General features: G+C 37.8%; 1 protein-coding gene and 1 long non-coding RNA gene across 3 annotated transcripts; one reads left to right on the top strand and one right to left on the bottom strand.

The window, feature by feature from the left end:
- Nucleotides 1-6,224: 6,224 nt before the first annotated feature.
- Nucleotides 6,225-16,246, top strand: LOC122984225. Its single transcript, XR_006403851.1, has 6 exons — nt 6,225-6,846; nt 8,001-8,093; nt 9,047-9,111; nt 9,557-9,649; nt 10,308-10,374; nt 16,158-16,246. It is a non-coding gene; the product is annotated as an uncharacterized LOC122984225 (long non-coding RNA).
- Nucleotides 13,422-18,974, bottom strand: LOC122984222 (caspase a-like). 2 transcript variants are annotated; one of them, XM_044354557.1, is made up of 8 exons: nt 18,338-18,974; nt 16,302-16,586; nt 16,130-16,218; nt 15,673-15,849; nt 15,316-15,550; nt 14,962-15,132; nt 14,722-14,831; nt 13,422-14,540 (listed from the first exon to the last, which is right to left on the bottom strand). In XM_044354557.1, the coding sequence occupies exons 1-8, from the start codon at nt 18,342-18,344 to the stop codon at nt 14,433-14,435; spliced, it is 1,182 nt and encodes a 393-aa protein (XP_044210492.1). In that variant the 5' UTR covers nt 18,345-18,974; the 3' UTR covers nt 13,422-14,432. The 2 variants fall into 2 exon arrangements, with proteins under 2 accessions (XP_044210492.1, XP_044210491.1); XM_044354556.1 differs by lacking the exon at nt 18,338-18,974 and adding an exon at nt 17,825-18,317.
- Nucleotides 18,975-18,985: the final 11 nt, after the last annotated feature.

The raw sequence follows: 18,985 nt of genomic DNA, 5'->3' as shown, positions 1-18,985 counted from the left end.
TCTCAACATTTTGTAGTGCCACACACACTCCATACACACTTGGCACACATAGACACCGACACACTCACACAGAAACACACTAATGTTCAATTGATGAAGATGGTGCACATTTGCACATTTTGTTTAGTTTTATTATAATGTTAAAATGAAAGTGATGAAAACACACACACACACACACACATCCCAATTATGTTAAAAAAAAACATCAAAAATAATTTAAGTAATGAATAAAAAGTTTTCAATATGTTAAGTATTTGTCATAATCCTTATTTCATAATGTTACATTTCACCTCAGGGTATGTTACAACTAACCTGGACTATGGGGTCAATTGTAACATTTCACTGCTTGTGTTTGAGACTAAACCATGCATTTTCTGTTTGTGTTGCAGAGATAATTCGTACACCATTTAATAGCAGACACATGTCACTAATTTGCATCACAAATTTGAATGCAGTGGTTTAAAAGAGCTCCAAGCTACAGACAGAAATGTCAAAAATGTTACAACCATCCCTGGTCTCCCCTAATGTGCTTTTTTATTTAGGTTGAAATCTAGTGGCAACAATGGTTGTGACATTACACTTATTTCATTATTTAGTGATATTTCATTTGGGGATAGTAGCACTGTAATCCTTTACAGGACCACTCCCATTTGCTTTGAAATCATATCATAAAGATCAATTAAAATGTGTGTTGTGTGGCCTGGCCATAAGGGGTTAAGTGACATTGGCCCATGTTCATCGTACCAGTTTATTATACAGTCTGGTTTCAACATGCCATCTCTTGATCACCAATAATTTTCCTTCATTTTTTCTTCAGGATAAAATTCTCAAAGACCAATAGCTTTCCTGCTTCTGGTGTATACATTATATATATAGGATCCCCCTGGGCGTCAGGTGGTTTACCCACCATCATCTCAGCCAGAGTCCGGATCTCCCTGCCAAGCATGAGAAGGGCGGGTGAGCAGGAGGTGGAGTCCTGTGCAGCAGACCGGTACGCCATTAGCACAAGGGGCACATGGGTATCCCAGTCCCATTTGTGTTTAGCTGTCACAATGGCCAGCTGCTGTGCTAGTGTGCAGTTAAATTTCTCGACCAGACCATTGCTCTGAGGGTGGAGGGGTGTGGTGCAGGTCTTGTGGGAGCCCAGTTTTTCACACATGGCTGCAAACACACGGGACTCAAAGTTCTTGCCCCCAGTATGAATGACTTCGGGCACCCCAAATCTGCTGAACATTCCCTCCACCAGTGCATCCACTATGGTCTCTGCTTCCTGGTCCAGCAGGCAGTATGCCTCAGGCCACTTAGGCAGTGAGGATGTAGCAGTTACCTTGCTCTGTGTGTGGAAACAGACTAAGGACATCAATCCCCACTCTCTCCATCGGGCACCCCACTAGAAATTGTTGGAGCGGGGCATGAGATCTGTCTGTGGGCCCCTTACGGGCCTTGCAGCTATCACAGCGGCGACAATTGTCCTCCACGTCTCGTTTGTGCTGGCCCCAGTAGAATCCCTGATGGAGGCAGCAGAGCATTTTGCCGACCCCGAAGTGACCAGATCCTGGGGCTCCATGTACCGCCTGGAGCACCACCTCCCTCAGGGCCCTTGGCACCACCACCTGCCAAAGTGTCTCTCATGTAGCTGGTTCTTTCCACCCCTTCTGCAGCACCCTGTCGCACAGGCGCAAGGCTTCAAACATTGACCAGAGTCCTTTTGTGGCTCGAGAGCACATTCTGACCTCCTCCCATGAGGGTCGGAACTGTGTTGCCAGTCACCTGAGCACTGGTTTGATGTCGATGTCCTCCGCCTGTTTGTGCCTCCACTCAGCTGCACCCACAGCTATTAGTTCATGCTCAGCCAGCTGCCCCTCTGACCCCATCTAAAATACAGCTTAATTACAATATTAAGTTGACCAAATGCAGAAGTGTTCAGCTATTTGTTCAGTTAGTTTATCTGCTTTTTTCTTTTTCTGCGTCAAAGTCACTGGAGCTTTGTGCCTGCTCTGGTGCCTACCCGTGTGTATCTCTCAGTTGAGCTCAGCATCACTTCCCTGGAGGTGCGTTTGTAGCAGCCAATAATGTAATAACTAATGTTAATGTAATAACTGGCATAACTTACTCAGGCTTGAGGTACCGAACTAGCTCTTTCAATCCCTTGCCCTCTACCACACTGATAGGCAGCATATTGGTCTCAATCATTCAGCACACAAACTAAGTGATGGCCTCTGACTGGCGCGCCCCTTGGCTAGCAGCCATGTGATTCTCAGCGAGACTGGTGCTTGTTCTTAATGTGGTGCAGCATAATGCTAATACAGTATTCGCCCAAATATAAGCTGGCCCTGACGCCTAGGACACACTGGATGCGTGAGCAGCGCGTGTGCCTCACGGAACTTCTTGCTTTTCATTTCGGCGCCCATGTTAACAGGTTAGAGCAGCCACAGCTCGCGTGAGACATCTAGAGATTCGAGGTCTATTTTCTCCGCGTGACTGCGCGGGTCTCAGCAGAAACAGACAGGGAACACGATAGAAAGATAGGGCTGCCAGTGGCAGAAGCGCCGCAGCAGACACACTTCCTGCGTGGACGCTGCAAGCGTGAGAGACGCAGCAGTTCAGCGACGCACACACAATGCTGAGGTTCACGCATCCAGTGTGTCCCAGGCGTCACACATCCAGTGTGTCCCAGGTGTGAGTATAAGATGACTCCCCCTTTTCCAACAACTGTTTTTGGAAAAATAATGTTAAAGTTATTTTTGAATATAACTTACATCATAATATAGTTACGTACTCACACACTCTCCTACCAGGCTCTTGAAAGTGGTCAAAATTTATTTTCTCGGGCAGTTAGCATTTATCAGACTGCCTGTTTTGTCTTTTTGAGCTCCTTTATTATCTGTCGCTGTGGTATTTGGCAGCTTGATATATTCTGTTTCTGCAGTAGAAATGTCAGAAGATGCTTTTTTTTCGTTTTCACTTGTCATGAATTTATTTCCTTCATGGCAGAAAAACACATTACACAACTCTTCAAATTGGACTAACGAAACAGTTTTACGGCTGACTGACTTTCTGACTCTGACTGACACTCGCTATAAATAGATTTTAAGACAATATCAAGGCTACAAACAACCCACAATGCAACACTCTGTGTAAGAGTCAGTTTTACATCAGTACTTTATCCATTCAAAAAGAGTATCTGATGTTGTGAACATGTAATTGTTTAGCCGTTAGCGAAGTGTGTATGCAAATTAACCTATAGACTGACATGTGTAACTTGTCAAAAATATTGTCAGTGGTTTACCAATCAACAGTTAACTGCTGACATCCCTAGTCATGTGTCACAATAATGTTACTGAGTTGAAATTTTGAGGTTTTTCTAAACAAATATTGATTAAAACGATCTACATTGATTGATCAAGGCTCTCAGTCTGTCTGTGAGGTCACCTGTCTCTTCCACTTGCTATGGTGGGCGGGGAAATGAAATCAATGAATCAATAAATACAAACACCACTGATTTCTTCCCATGCAGCCAACATGCAAACTATTTTGGTTCTGTAAATATCTGCTGTCAGTCAGCCTGGTGAAGACAGGTTAGCCGGCCGCTGGTCAGGATCTGCTGCTGACAGATGGCTGTTACTGTGGAGAGAGATGCTGAATGCAGGTCGGAGTAGGTGTGGATTGAATGGTTAGAACGCACTCACTGACATCTCCCAGTAACGTTGCATTGGTGAAGGCTCGTAGTATGGGGATAAAACTTGGTGGCCACAGGGGGCCACCTACATGGAGTATTTGGTGTCTACATAGTTACTTTTTATGGCCACAGGCCATCAGGCCATGGTTCATGTTGAACCCTGGAAAGGTGTTCCTAATATTCCCTCCTTGCGTATGTTAATGGAGTGGTAAAATATTAGGAACACCATTTAATATAATGCACCCCAGTACACCACCAGTATCCACTACGACCTCAATAATAAACATAAAGTAGATTTATCACATTTCTGACAATGTCAACAAACTGAAAATGTATAGGCTTCATAAATGTAGAATTTATGGCAGAGCTGTTGTATTGGATTGCATTAGATTGCACAGGTTTTCCTAATGAAGTGACCAGTGAGCGTATGTCAATGTGTGTTGTTTGAGGATGGCTTGGATTAGGGCAATGTGGCAAGAGAATAAAAGGCAAGAAGAAGGGACGGTGCCAGCCAGCTGGGTAGACACAGAAAACATGTTGTTATTCTGGCCAAATGTGTAAATGCAACAAGACATTTGAATGAATGCCGCAAACCATCTGATGGTTGGAGAGAGTTTCCTCTTCTGAAAGTGAAGATGAGATCTGGTAGGTAAAGTTGCATGATACATTTATTTTGTAGATTTTAGATCATTAACCTGCCATATCAATGTTATGCATTCATGGGTGCAAGAGCTCCATCTGCAGACGGATTTCCATCAAAACTGAACTTTTTGTTCCATCATAGTCTGTTTATTGTTAATTGTTTAAAAATTGTTTATTTCTGATGCAAAAAAAGAGATTCTTTTATTGATACTTTTGTAACGTTTATGCATTTTAAAAATGGTGCAATTTGCTTTGCCGCACAACCTGGACACCAGTAAAAAAAAAAAAGTTGACTCAAAACATTTTTTTTCACGTGCACTGACAATCTTTTTGCTTTGCCACTGTTTGATGTTATTTATGATTTATCGATGACTTCAAAGAATGTGATAACTTTAACTTCACGAGTAGTACAGAAGCTGAAGAAGGTGCACTGGAAGTAAAAAGAAGAAGAAAAACTAAGACATCTGAAGAATGTTTGGCAGGTATTCTGTTTACTTTGCAGTTGCTAATCATTCACTGAGTTATACTTGTGCATTTATTTATTATCTAACCAATTCTTATCTCTTCCAAAAGTAGTTATTCATGCCTATCTTACAGATGTATTGCAATGGATCACTACTGTTAATGGAATTTCATGAACTCCCTTTTTGCCCTGTTGACAGTGCAACACTTCACTTAAAAGCAACACATCTTAAAATCCATTTAGCATACTTTCATGAATTCTTATGAGTGCACTATGCTACCAAGAGCAAACTATGTCAATTTTGGTGTCACCATGACAACAAGGCCACAATAATTAATAATTATTGCCATCAAATTTTATAAGCATACACACTCCTGTAGTATTAAACTTGTAAACTCTGGTCATTGGATTGCCATGCAGTTTGCAGAGTGAAGTTATGCTTGCCATGAAATAAACCCTGTTGATGTCAGAGAGCCCATGTTATAGTCCATTACAGCTTGTAATTAAAATACTAATGTGAATCTAAAACACTGCTCCCACAACAAGGAATCCTAATACATTTCTCTTTTTACTCACCAGTCAGTCAGTTTTGTTAACTTAATAACAGTTAGCCTAGAACTGCAAACAACATCAATTATGACTCTTTCTATTATGAACTTTTGATCGATGGAGGTTTTATGTTTGTAAAACTTTCCTCGAGCCAAGAAAAGCGATTTAAAAATCCGTGACATCATCATAATGTACAGTCTATGGGCCAAGCGGGAGCTCGCGGCCTGACTAATACTTTAAGAAATAATAATCATAGCATACGGTCATTGTTTCAAAAAGATATTACTAGTACCCCTTGTGTTGTATGTTACTGGTCTAGATTTGTCAATAACCTGAATTGGAAATATGTCTGGAATCTTACATATAAATATCTTCTTATTAATAAGATAAGGGAAGTTTCTTTTAAAATCATACATAGATATTATCCTGCAAGTCATTATCTTCTTAAGTTTAAAAAATACATCTGTGTTAACTGTTCATTTTGTGTAATGCATTCAGAAACAATGCAACACCTGTTCTGGCAATATCCCTACACTGTGAAATTCTGGAGAGATGTAACCCAATATATTGTTGATAATATTGACTCTGACTTTTCACTCTACTGGAAAAATGTATTGTTTGGTTTCTTCAATAACAATAATAAAAAAAAATAATGAATTACATATAATCAATTTGATCAATATCTTGGCAAAATTTCATATTCATAAATCTAAATTTAGCAATTCTAAACCTTTAATGATAATATTTGAAAATGAAACCAAACAATACATTAAAACTATATTTAACTCTAAAAATAAGAAAGCTGCTAAAACACACATTGCAAATGCAAGCTCGCCATCGTCTTCTACTTCATCCAGGCGATCAAGCTCAAGATCACAGGGTTGGCATTCCTCTTCCTCATCACCACAGACTACCCTTGGTGGAACAACTTTCTTTCTGTGTCACTATGCAGTGCTGTGTTTTTGTTTACACATCTGGTCGGTGAAGCTGTTGCTTAGTGATACTGGAACAAAGTAGTTCCACCAGTTAGCAAACTAGAGGACTGGAAAAGAGCTTGATAATGAATCCCAAACAATGTGTGGTGTTGTGCATCCTTCAAAATATTTTTTCACTTCGGGTTGTTGCTCCAAGTCGTTATTGTTTGCAAATCTATATTTACTTCATTTTGGAAAAGAACACTGCCACTTGTTCTTGCCATAGGGAAGGTGATGATGGGTCAGACTTGGAGGATCTATGAAACTTGCACCTACCTGCAATGGTAATTTGCATTAAGGAAATTATTTGTCTAAAAATCAGTACTAAATTTAGCTTAAGTCTTGTAGACCCCTTGCAAATTCAGGGGCCCAACTCAGAAAAGCAGACCAGACCACCTTCCCATGGAGGTCTGTCTCACCAAACAGAACAAAGCAGAAGATCAAGATCACTTGTTGGTCATCAATCTATGCAAGGGGCCAGCTTCAGACAACAAACTCCATTAACACATGGAAAACGCTCCCCATACCTAATGCCAGAAGTAAGTAAGTATATAATATATAAAAATTATATACGGTACTGTGCAAAAGTTTTAGGCACTAAAAGTAAAGTGAGAATCTTTACAAAAATATTGCTATAAATTGTTTTAATTTATCAATTAACTTCTTACAAAGTTGAGTAAACAGCAGAAACCTAAATGAAATCAATATTTGCTGTGAGCAGCTTTGCTTTTAAAACAGCAGCAGTTCTCCACGGTATACTTTAACACAGACTTTCATGGTAACTTGCAGGTAGGTTGTTGTAACCATCCTGGAGAAAGAATGTTCTTCTGTGGATTTATTATTTAGGCCATCTCAGGTGCTTCTTCATGTAATCCCAGATTGACTCCATGATGTTGAGATCAGGGCTCTGTGGGGGCCAAACCATACCATCTGTTGCAGGACTCATCATTCTTCTTGTTGCTGAAAATAGTTCTTTATGACTAGCAAAGGTTTATCCTTTGGACCTGGTCTTCAGCTGTTAGTATACCAACTTGACTGCACCTCTGCCATTACCAAGGTGTTATGAATAGTCCTGTCATATCATTGAGCTGCTTGCAGAGGCTTTTAAGACAATGCAGCAGACGCCAACCTCCTTTAGTGTTCACCAGTGTGCACAGGATGTGCTTGACACTAATGTAAGGACACCATCTAGCTGTGATTGTTTGATTTGAAACAAATGATTATTGCCAATTAAATCAGGAGCAGACAAAGAGAATGACTTTGTTAATATTATATTGAATACCCTTTGATACAAATTGATTTTTTTTTTTTTTTTTTTGTTATCCAAAAATGACAGCTCTGTGGGATAAAACTAAATATCTGTCCCAGGATCATACAAATTAATAAGTGCTTATTATTCAGCCACATTTATGTTAGCAGCTACATGATCCCATAGGTATCCAAGAATTGAGTTAAGCTAAAGGGATTTGCATTTTTATGAGCTTTGTGCAAGTTAAGTCCAAGAGTCTGAGACTAAAGCCTCTGATATGGATTAAAGAACAATAACATCTATATTATAGTACATGATTTTTAGTTGCCTGTAGGTTGGGCCAAAGGGTTAGGGTTAGGGTTAGGGTTAGGGCTTGGGGCTTGTTATGTTAGTGGTAAGATATGCCTTGATAATATTTCAAATTATGATAATCATTTGTTTCAGTGCATTAGAATTTCAGAGAAAAGTCATGGAAATACTCGTGAAAATCTGTGAGGATGTCCGCGCCATGAAGAAACATCCTGGGAATGCTGAAAGGTGTGAAGACTCAAAGATTCCTGCACAGAGTTCAACAGTTGAGGCACTAAACCTCCTTGACAAATCCCTTGACTCCCTGAATGAAAAGCAGACACTGGTGAGATCATACCTGTAGTAGGAATGTGAATCTCCATCACTGGGGCTGATGCGATACGCATCTTAATGCATTGCCAACAATTCATACATTAAAGATACATATGAAGCAACTAGCAATGTGATACGATATGATTCACCCCTATTGTGATGCAGTGCAATTTGACATGATTTGATTCAACACAATGTGATTCAACATGATATGATTCGATTCAATGCAATAGAATGATGCTATGCAATTCAATATGGTACAGTTTGATTTTATTTCAAGCATACGGAAAATTATAAATCAACTAAAAATTTCCATTTTTACTTTACCTATTTGTTTCTCTAGTAGTGCAACTCAGTAAGCATATTTATGCTGTTTCTTTTACAAGTCCTTTGTAGTGTAGTGTTTTCTGTCTTCAGTTTACATGCATATGCTGCGTGAACCAATAGAGCATGAGTTTCACCCAGAACGTTTTGGCATCACACTACTTAGCTGTAGCATGCTAGCGCACTTGAGAAATCAATATTAATATCAAATGTCTAAATAATAAAAGCATAGGGTCCCTACTAATAATTATATCTAAATAAATCTGATTTTACCGATGCAGATGTTAGAAAGGATTCATCGCAAGTCATCCAAAATTGTATCCAGAACACACCTTTTTTAATTGGGGCACTTGCATTGTGAATGCTTATGCCAGTGCACCGATGTGAATCTCTCCATCCCTAGCCTGTAGTCATAGCAACATAATGCAATTTTTCTCTAATGTGCAGTATTTCAATCCCAGTGTGACTTGCAACAGTCATGGGTATATACTGAACACTTTTTTTTTTTTTTTGGTTAAACAGAAATATTGTTTGTCTAATTTCAGATTAATGGCTTGTCCAAGGTGGGAGGAGTCCACTTGAAGGACAACGTGAAGAGAATGATCAAAAAGTAAGTTTTTAAAAAAATTTTTTATCTCAGTGTCAATCAATAGAATGGGAATTGAGTAGAATTGACATTGTATAGCGGACTCAGTGGTTGCCACTGGGCCCACTGGCAGCCTTCTTCTGGGAACTGATGGAGTACCTTCATTGACATTTCCACTGTGACAAAACAGGCATCTTGCTTTGGATCTTCATCAGCTTATGTCATAAAACTATTATTGCCTTTTTTTTTATTAATTAGACTTTAAAGGATAGTTTGGGTTTTTTAGACATGGGGTTGTATGAGTAACTTCTGGATAGATGTTATCTGGTGTAGATCACAGACAGCGAGCGCTCTGTTTAGAGAGCAGCAGTCCCTGGCAGTGGAGCCAAGCAGCAGCACAAGCGACACGCTGTTCATAATACAAGTAAATGATTGTGACATATAAATCCTTTCCCTTTCGTATCCACAGGTTGAATACAAATCAGGTCATGGCGAATTTCAACATGAAGGGGGGAGGGGGCAAGCTTGCCTTCCCAAAGCTCTGTCTCTTCACTTGTCACAGGTAAAAAGCATATATCCTCAGTGTTGATAGTGTCACCAGTAACCACGTAGCACAGTGAACAACCTGTGACCAACCTGGCCGCTACCTGCAAGAAATGTCAGATTTTCAGTGCACTGTTTTTCATTGTTTTTTAGTGTAAAAATGCTGGATGGATGTCTTCTACATTCTTTTATGTCTTTAAAACAGAGAGCTGCTGGCATTCACATTTTGACAAGTTTATATTATTAATTTCTAGTTGATATTGTGGGTGTAAGTGATGTGCTATTCTGTGTAGCTTTGTATTTTGTATAATGTGTTCTGTGTTTTTTTTTTTGCTTTGTACTATTTGTTATTGTGCTCTTATATGTTTTAATTATAAGGGACTGCAGATGAAAATTGGCTTGAAGCTAAATCTGGTACAGTGCATCATTTATATTAAAAACAGTACACTGTCCCGATGAATAGATACAATTGACATTTTTCTGCCAGAATGTAGCCAGCTGCTAACTGTTTGTGAACAGCATTCAAAGTTGAAATCTCTTAAACTTTTGAGGAGTCACAGCATGTACATGCAAGAATGTGTTAAATGTACATGTCTGCAACTTAATGTTTTTACTGTTTAGCAGCCTATCTTATCCTATATTCCCTGTAGATTTACAGTTTCAAATATTTCTTGCAGAGAGTGTCCAGAGGACGACAGAGGAAACAGAGGCAAACATTGCAGCAGCTGTTGTCTTCTGCTTGAGGTATGCCCCAGACAGAGTTGGCGGAGGTGGCAGAAAAAAATTTAACTGTAAAAATGTGTTATCTGGTTTCATAACTGAGGTTTGAGTTCCTGCCAGTTTTGTTAAATTTGTGAATTTAATTTGTTTTCTTTCATTTTAAAAATTCTGTGAATTCATCATTCAGGGTTTGTGAACCCACTTCTTTAAAAAAAAAAGGTAAGCAGGGTCTTCAAAAATGCTCCAATAAAAGGTTATTTTGATAAAATAAAGCCACCAAAAATTTCACTTTCATTGAGATTTTAAAGTTTAATTTTTCTATGTTCATGTCTTAAAATTAATACTTTTGGGTCTGTCTGACATTGGATCTTGATATCTGTCCAACCCTGATATGACATCCATGTTTCTCAGTATGTTGATTTTTCATTTACAACAAAAATGTGGCTCTGTTAAAAGTTTGATGTCATGCCACCAACAACATCCATACTAACCAAATTTCAACATCTTTCTTTTAACGGGTAATGTTGGGTTTTTATAGATATTCAACCAAAATTCAATGTCTGTCCAACAGTAGAGGTTGATGTCAAACCAAGGTTGGGTTTTGACATCAACCTGATTTTCATTTTTATCTAAAATTCAACATCTGTCCAACGTCTCTGTGACGTTTAATTGATGTCCTGTGCCAGCTGGGAGGAGACAGAACACACAAAGATTTGCATCAGTTCATCTCAGCGAACAACAAGTAAACCTAATCTTTTATAGTTGAAGAAGGAACAAAGAAATTATCTGTGATTGGTCAAATCATACAAACTTATGGATTACAGCCAATGGCAAACAGCCACAAGATACATTTACATTCACATGTATGTTAACTAGGAGCCCCATCACCTATAGACACAAATCAAGGAAGAGCCTCAATCCATGTATGGCCTTCAACCCCTCAACATTGCCTGTTTACTCTAAGACACAGAATAGTACCTTATTTGGGCCTAAGCCAGGATGGGAGGAGAGGAGTGTTGGCCTCCTAAGGCACATTCCTTCTCTCAGGAACATGCACACATTAGCAAAGGAGAAAAGTAATGATCATCCTAACACATCTCTGCACATCAAAATGATAAGACAATCCTTTGGTCTTTCTTTACTTTTACACTTACTTTTCTGAAAAGTTGATCTATATCATCCTCATGGGAGCGGTGATTGAACACCTCAAGAATGTACTGGATAAGAAAAGCCCCCTCTTATGTTTCTCTGTATGAGACAGTATCTGCAGGAGTACATAAACAGAAAATACATTTAGTTTTTGTTACTATTCTTGTCTGGTATCAGTGCAGATAATTAATGTTTATCTTCCTGAGCTTTAGGATCACAAGGGCCTCGTCATCAAGACATTAGCAGACTTATACAAGGCTGTATTATTATACAGAAAATAAAGCTAGAAATTATGTTGATGTTAGGTGTATTTGTGAGAATAGATGGGAATCACCTCCTCTGCAGGCCTGGATGATGATGATCTTGGGTTTGTTCATCAGCGTGTAATTGTTTCACTTTTAAAACATGCTTTTCTCTACTACTCTAATAGTAATGCATCTTAAAGGAGCTTCTCTGCTATGTGTGTTTTATGTGTGTCATAATTTACATACCCTCTTGTCACGTGCATGCTTTGTGATCTGTTGTAGAGCTTTGCGTGTTTTTCTAAGAACACAAAGCTGCAGATAAGTGGTGGTGATAACTGATGATGAAAGAATAAAAAGCAGTGCTAAGAAGAAAATAGATTGTTAACAGAAATAAAGCTGTTACAAAGTTCATTTTCAAATGAATGTATGCTAAAAATGAAATATGATAACATTATAAGGAACAAAATTGAATATAAATTAAAGAGAGCATAGTTAAATTATTGCAAATGCGGGGAGAAGGCAGGAAAGGTGCTAGCTTCAAGACTTAAAAAGCAGATGACTAAAAATACCATATCTTGTATTAGATTACCAAATAACTCAACTACCACTGATCCAGATCAAATAAATAAAACCTTTACTAACGTTTATGAAAATCTCTACAAGTCACACAGTGATAATGAACCCGATTCAACGCAGTAATTCTTAAATAATATTTATCTTCCCTGATTATTAGAGGAAGAAAAAATGCATTGGAACAGCCAATAACCATATTTGAAATAATAAAGCCATTAACTCACTCATTTTCTGAAAATAAATCTCCAGGGACTGGATTATAATCCAGAGTTCTTCCAACACTTTAGTGAGGATCTATCCCCTCTATTTTTGCAGGCTTATCAAGCATCATTTGTGAATGGAAGTTTTCCACCCATGTTTAATTATTCCCACATAACTTTAAGTCATAAAAAAGATAAAGACCCTTTAATCTGTAACAACTGTAATCCAGTATCATTAGCAAATTTAGATAAAATCCTGGCCAAAATTCTTGGAGCAAGATTAGTTCATGTAATCAGAATGATGATACATACTGACCAAACTGGCTTCATGAAAAATTAACATTCATCTGATAATTTAAGGAAACTATTCAGTCATTCAATGCGCAAAAAAGGCTCCCTCATCCAGTAGCACTGTGTACTTTAGATGCTGAAAAGGCCTTTGATTGAATTGAATGGTCCTTTATGTTTAGTACCCTGCAGAAATATGGGTTTGGTAACAATTTTATGCAGTGGATTAGGATGATCTACTCAAAGCCCACGGCTTCAATAGGAACTAACAATGTAATTTCAGAAAATTTCATTTTACATCAAGGAACAAAACAAGGATGTCCAGCTTCAGGACTTTTATTTAATCTAATCATTGAACCGTTAGCTCTTAGAATCTTAGAAAATAAGATCTGAAAAGAATATTAAAGGCATAAAAATTGAAAGTCAAATATATCAAATATCACTGTATTGTGATGACCTCATCCTCTACCTAACAGATGTGGACTCCTAACTTTGTATATCAATCAGATTAATTGAATATGGCACACTCCCAGGATACAAAGTAAACTGTATATTAATAAAGAAATAACATATTTAGGATTAAGAATTACAACAAATAGCTATCAAACACAATATATAAATCTCACACAAACATTTAATAAAACAAAATCAAATATAGATCGATGGTCAAATCTTCCCATATCTCTGGGGGTTGAGTGAACATAATAAAGGTGAACATTCTTCCTAATGTCAATTACACTCTGAGGATGTTAGCTGTCACAATACAAAAAACCTGGTTTGAACATTTACATAAAACAATCTCAACCTTTATTTGGCAAGATGTTCATACTTAAGGATATCTATAGATCATACAAAAAAGGTGGAATACAGCAACCCAACTGCTTTCACTTTTACATATCCTTTGATTGTCAGTAAGTTAGTGACTTTGATCCTTCTGTAAGCAAAGATTGGAAATACATAGAAGAAAATATGTTTCAAAGCTTAAACATTGACACAAAATGTCCATAATTTATGAAAATATTTCCAAAGGAAGTAATGCAAAGCCCAATCAAAGCGCCATTTAACATCCTGAAATCACATACAAAGATCATTGAATAAAACACAGCTACTTCAATAACTCAACCGTGGCAAGATCAAATATAACAGTAAACAAAAAGGTTATAAGATGGAATAAATGGAAAGATATTGGAATAACTAAACTTTATCACATATTTTCTAACAACTGTTTTAAAACTTTTAATGAATTATTCAAGGAACCTAGTATCCCAAAAAATGAATACTTAAATCACATCACTCTATGGCATACTATTAAAAAGAATATTCCCACTGACAAATTGAACACTGACACAATCAAATTTGAAAATATACTTTTTAACCACAGCTTGTCCAATATTAAATGAAAGTGCCAATGATCAATTCTTCAAAAGAAAGTCAACTTGAATAAACAACCTGTTGAATCAAGGAATACAAACTGATTAAACTCTGCAATTCAGATATATAAAAATATAGAATGCATAGTTTATCTATTCACAAAGTAGCACCTCAGAAAGCATTGCAAGAATAATTGAATGAATAAATGAATTTGAATGAATGAAACATGGCTACAAAGTCTGTGTTGGATCCTGTCTCAGAGGCCTGGAAAGAGGTAGAAGCGCTTTGGGAGAGTGCATCTGTCTTTGGTAGGCATCTGCTTTTTGGTCGCAGAGGGGAAGTCCTCTTCAAAGCGTTGCATGACCTGTGAGGTTGAAACAAACAGTGTATGACATTAAACAAGGCAAATAAAACAAGAACATCATTACTGCTTGCTCTTTGGTCTTGTTGCCTCACAGCTGATATTACTTTCCGCTAGATAGATCGTATCCTATTATATACGAAAATTTTACACCCAGAAGAGAGTTTACACTTGCAAAACTTACTTTTCTGAAAAGTTCCTCAATGTCCTCCTTATGTGCAAAGGTGTTCACTACCTCAAAAATAAACTTGATGAGAAAAGATCCATGGTCTCTATTTCTATATGAGACAGTATCTGCAGGAAAAACATACAGACAGTTTTTATTACATAAGGTAACTACTCTTAGCTGTTATCAATGCTGATTATTGATGTTTATGTTCCTGAGGTTTAAAATAAGATCTGATAACATTTCAGACAGACTCACCAGGGGTGCAAGAAAGAAAACGTATGAAGTCTTTTTCTTTGTGTGCATGTTGCAAAGCATCCTCCTCAATGTCTTCTACACCAGCAGACAGGGATAGATCTGGCTGTTGCACATCATCACAAACCACAGCTGCTTGTGCACTATCACTAACAAGCACAGCTCCATCTTTTCCTGCAATACATGTGACATACTTTAAATACAGATCACAAGGGCCTCGTCACTTAAAGCAACAACCAAGACATTAGCAGACTTATACAAAGCTATATTATTATACAAAAAATAAAGCTATTACATATAGATCCTAAAAAAACTATGTTGATGTTTGGTGTATCTGTGAGAACAGATGAGAATCACCTCCTCTGCAGGCCTGGATGATGATGATCTTGGGTTTGTCCAGCAGCGCTCGACATTTCTGTGTGTCCAAGTATTTGCAAATGTTATCAATGGGGAATTCGTCTGGTTCCTCATCTTTATGGTTGACACCGAGGACAGCTCCCAGTTTCCCATGAGACATGATAATCACAAACACGCTGTCTGTCTCTTTGAGTTTTGGATGTTTGGAGAACTTAATTACAGCATCATCAATCTCCTGCGAGAACACAGAAAAGTCATATGCCAGTTACTGTATCGCTCAATCAACCAGACAAAATAATACTTTTAATTTACACTAACATGAGAAAATGTGTGGTTTTTTTTTTTAATCAAAAGTACCTTTCCAGTGAGGTTTGTGTGTTTCACCACCTCGTATCTCAGCGCTTTAAGTTGTTTCTCCATGTTCTGCTCGTCTTTCTCTGCTCCATTTCTATTTAACTTCTCATCAGTAAACTTTATGTTAGTGATTAGCAGGGCGACGCGACTCATAATGGAATTTTTGGTCACAGGGTAAATCTGAAAAATGGAAATTTAAAGTCACACAAAGTGACACAAAAATGTATTATGATAATTTACAGGAAAAATGTCATGTACATAGTAGACTTTAATTTTGAAAATTAAGTTCAAAGAAAACCATTTTATTTCTTGATAAATGATGCACAAGAAACCGACTTGGTTAATTTTGCATCAGAACTGCATTTTTCCATAATGTTTTCACTACTGGCAAATCACTGAAGGTAAATCTGTCAGTTAAGACCATGTGACATATTTGATAATGCTTTAATGAATGACTAACACTTTTATCATTCTGTTTTTCCCTCCAGAATGCTTCGGTTGTTGGGATGAGTGTCGGTGACCAGTCCTGCACCGTCTGGGGCTCTGCAACTGTGAAGGGCAAAACACAACATCACTGATCAAAATGAAGTTCTTCTACTTGTGTACTACACCTATGAAATATGTCAGCTCACCTAGTTGAGCAGGTTGACCAGAAGACAGACCCAGGGTTTTGTGAAGTGAGGGATCTCTGCATTGAAGCTGAGCAATCATCTTCCTGCTGGCTTCATCTCCTTTCTTCCTCACTAAGTCAATGAGGCAGCGTGCCTGGTCTGCTCTGGATGAGTTCTCCTCAAGTACTGAGTCTTTCTCCCCGTCATTCATGAAACTATCCTCTAAAAGGTCATCCAGGAGCTGCTTAATAACTTCTTTGCTCACCTTCTCCACAAACTTACCCCTCACCTTGAGAAGCTCCTTGTCTAAGAGAAGGAATATAAAGCAAAAAAAAAAAAAAAAAATTACACATTTCAAATTTTTGTCTGAGGTGGTTTCAAAGAAGGTGCTAATACTGAATCAGATATAACATTAGAAATATAATATCATGCTGATTTTTTTTCTTTTATTTAGGGATTGTGGTCAGGTGAAGCCATTTATTTTTACATAATTCTGTGTGCCCTTTTTAAATCACAATGATAACTGAAATCACCCAAATGGCTCTGATCAAAAGTTTACATACCCTTGAATGTTTGACCTGATAATACACACACAAACTGACACACACAGGTTTAAAGAGCTTCCACACGTGTGACTTGTTTGATTGTAATTAGTGTCCTTGTATAAATAGTCAATGAGTTTTCTTGAGAGTTGAACTTTATAAATTAGGAAGAGGATATAAAAAGATATCCAAAGATATGAAAATGCCAATCAGTAGTGTTCAAGCTCTGATAAAGAAGTGAAAAATTAGGTGTTCTGCTGATACCAAGCCACGGTCAGTTAGACCAACAAAGATTTCAGCCACAAATGGCAGGAAAATTGTTCGAGTTGCAAAGAAAAACCCACATGTAACTTCAGCTGAAATAAAGACTTCTGTAAAAAACGTGGTGAGGCTGTTTCGAGATGCACAATAAGGACGTATTTGAACAAAAATGGGTTGCACGAGTTGCCAGAAAAAAAGACGTTCCTGCGCCAACGAAAACAAAACGGCCTGCTTACAATATACCAAAAAGCGCCAAGACAAGCCTCAATTTAGAGTGATTAGTCCAAAATTTAACTTTATGGTCACAACCATAAACACTATGAATGGTACACATCTTACAAAGTCTGCCAGGGTATGTAAACCTATTACCACAACTGTGTACATACTGTATACACAAATATGCATTAGACCTATATTGCACATAAGTGATAAATCGGTGAATTAGTGTATTGCACATAAGTGGTATGTGAATATATGTGGATATATGAGTGCTGCATTACTGAGCCCCTATATGCTTTATGTATATATGTGTTTTCAAACACACTGTAATAAACTATGAGTACTTCCTTTTCGTATTGCGAGAGGGGGTTTGACGGTGGTTTGTGCCCTTCCTCCTCACACAGTGTGGAAAAGAAGCGTCCAAAGAATTTCACATCATAAATCATTAGACTATAAGTGATATCTATTCGTGTCCGCCCTTCTTTCATAAGAAATTCTTTAATAAAAACTTTACAGGCTGACCTGCGCTCTTTGGACATTTCAGCTCCATAAACTCGTGTTTAATGTTTGCCACCTTTCTCTGAACAAACACTTGAAATGACAACCGTGAGGCGGATATGAATATAACAGATAACATATCACAGTTGTCATTTCAACAGATCTTTCTCTTATACACTGAGCTGTTCATCGAAATTTCGAAAAACAAAAAGGTAGCATCATATTATTTTTTTTTCTTTTTGCAACCAAACAAAACGGGGCGGGCATAAACGATCAGCAAAGTGAAACTAATAGTCTAGGTGGCACGTACAACAAAATTCAGGCTCATCAAGACTTTTCTTTGACAGACATTCGTTGTAAAACTGAGAAAGTTTAAGAAATATTATCTCCAACCCCTGTCCTCCTCACCGCCTCCATAACACACAGTAAACACACGATAAATATAGTTTATGCAGGTTTTTGTCTAATCGATTTCGCATTGCCGCCAACTTTCAAGTCATGTTACTTGCAAAGTGCATTTATGCCGAGAACTCTTACCTGCCATGGCTCAAGTCTTGGATCACTGGATTATTTAAATTGAGGTCTGCAAAGTGCACATGAAAACTCTCCAGCTCCCTGTAGACTGATAGGTGTGTGATAGGCACTGGGTGTATATGGTAGCCTGTGTTTCCTGTTTTACGTCAAGTAACGTGACCTACTTAAAGTAATCAGTACAACAGGCTACTATTAAAGGTTTTATTAATGAAAATGACATATGTGTGGCTGAAGAAAAGAAGAGAACAATTTTTCCAAATGATGAAGCGTATACTGGACATTTTGGTGTTAGCTGATCTTAAACACGTTTTAAAATATTGAGACCCTGACATAAATCCCATGCTTAATCATTATTAATCATTAAACCAGAGGCTTTAGATAAAATCTCATAGGTTGTGAAAGGCAACCTTTGCCTGGAAATGGAAAATTACTTCCTCTAACTTTTACACAGCAAAAAACATGACACTCCCAACAGGAATGTTAGAGTTTCATAGTGAAACTGAAATAACTGAAGAATACTGTATTTGCCAATAAGTACACACGTTTGTCTTTTTCCCATTGAAGCTAGATGAATGAAGCCTGATGAACCCAATCAGTTAAACAAACTCCAAGCATGCCTTAACGACATAAAGACCTGGATGACCTGCAATT

This window comes from Thunnus albacares, chromosome 6, assembly GCF_914725855.1.
Source record: "Thunnus albacares chromosome 6, fThuAlb1.1, whole genome shotgun sequence".
Lineage (NCBI taxonomy): Eukaryota > Metazoa > Chordata > Actinopteri > Scombriformes > Scombridae > Thunnus > Thunnus albacares.
The sequence above is the reverse complement of the archived record's forward strand: the minus strand, read 5'-3'. Positions and strand labels throughout refer to the sequence as shown.

What these genes read in the sequence shown, in the direction of transcription:
- LOC122984222 (XM_044354556.1), bottom strand. Translation starts at nt 17,939, where the DNA reads ATGTTATCTGTTATATTCATATCCGCCTCACGGTTGTCATTTCAAGTG. An exon ending in ACACAAACCTCACTGGAAAG is followed by an intron (nt 15,551 to 15,672) that starts GTACTTTTGATT and finishes GTGTTCTCGCAG; the next exon opens with GAGATTGATGATGCTGTAAT. An exon ending in TTGAGGAACTTTTCAGAAAA is followed by an intron (nt 14,541 to 14,721) that starts GTAAGTTTTGCA and finishes TCAACCTCACAG; the next exon opens with GTCATGCAACGCTTTGAAGA.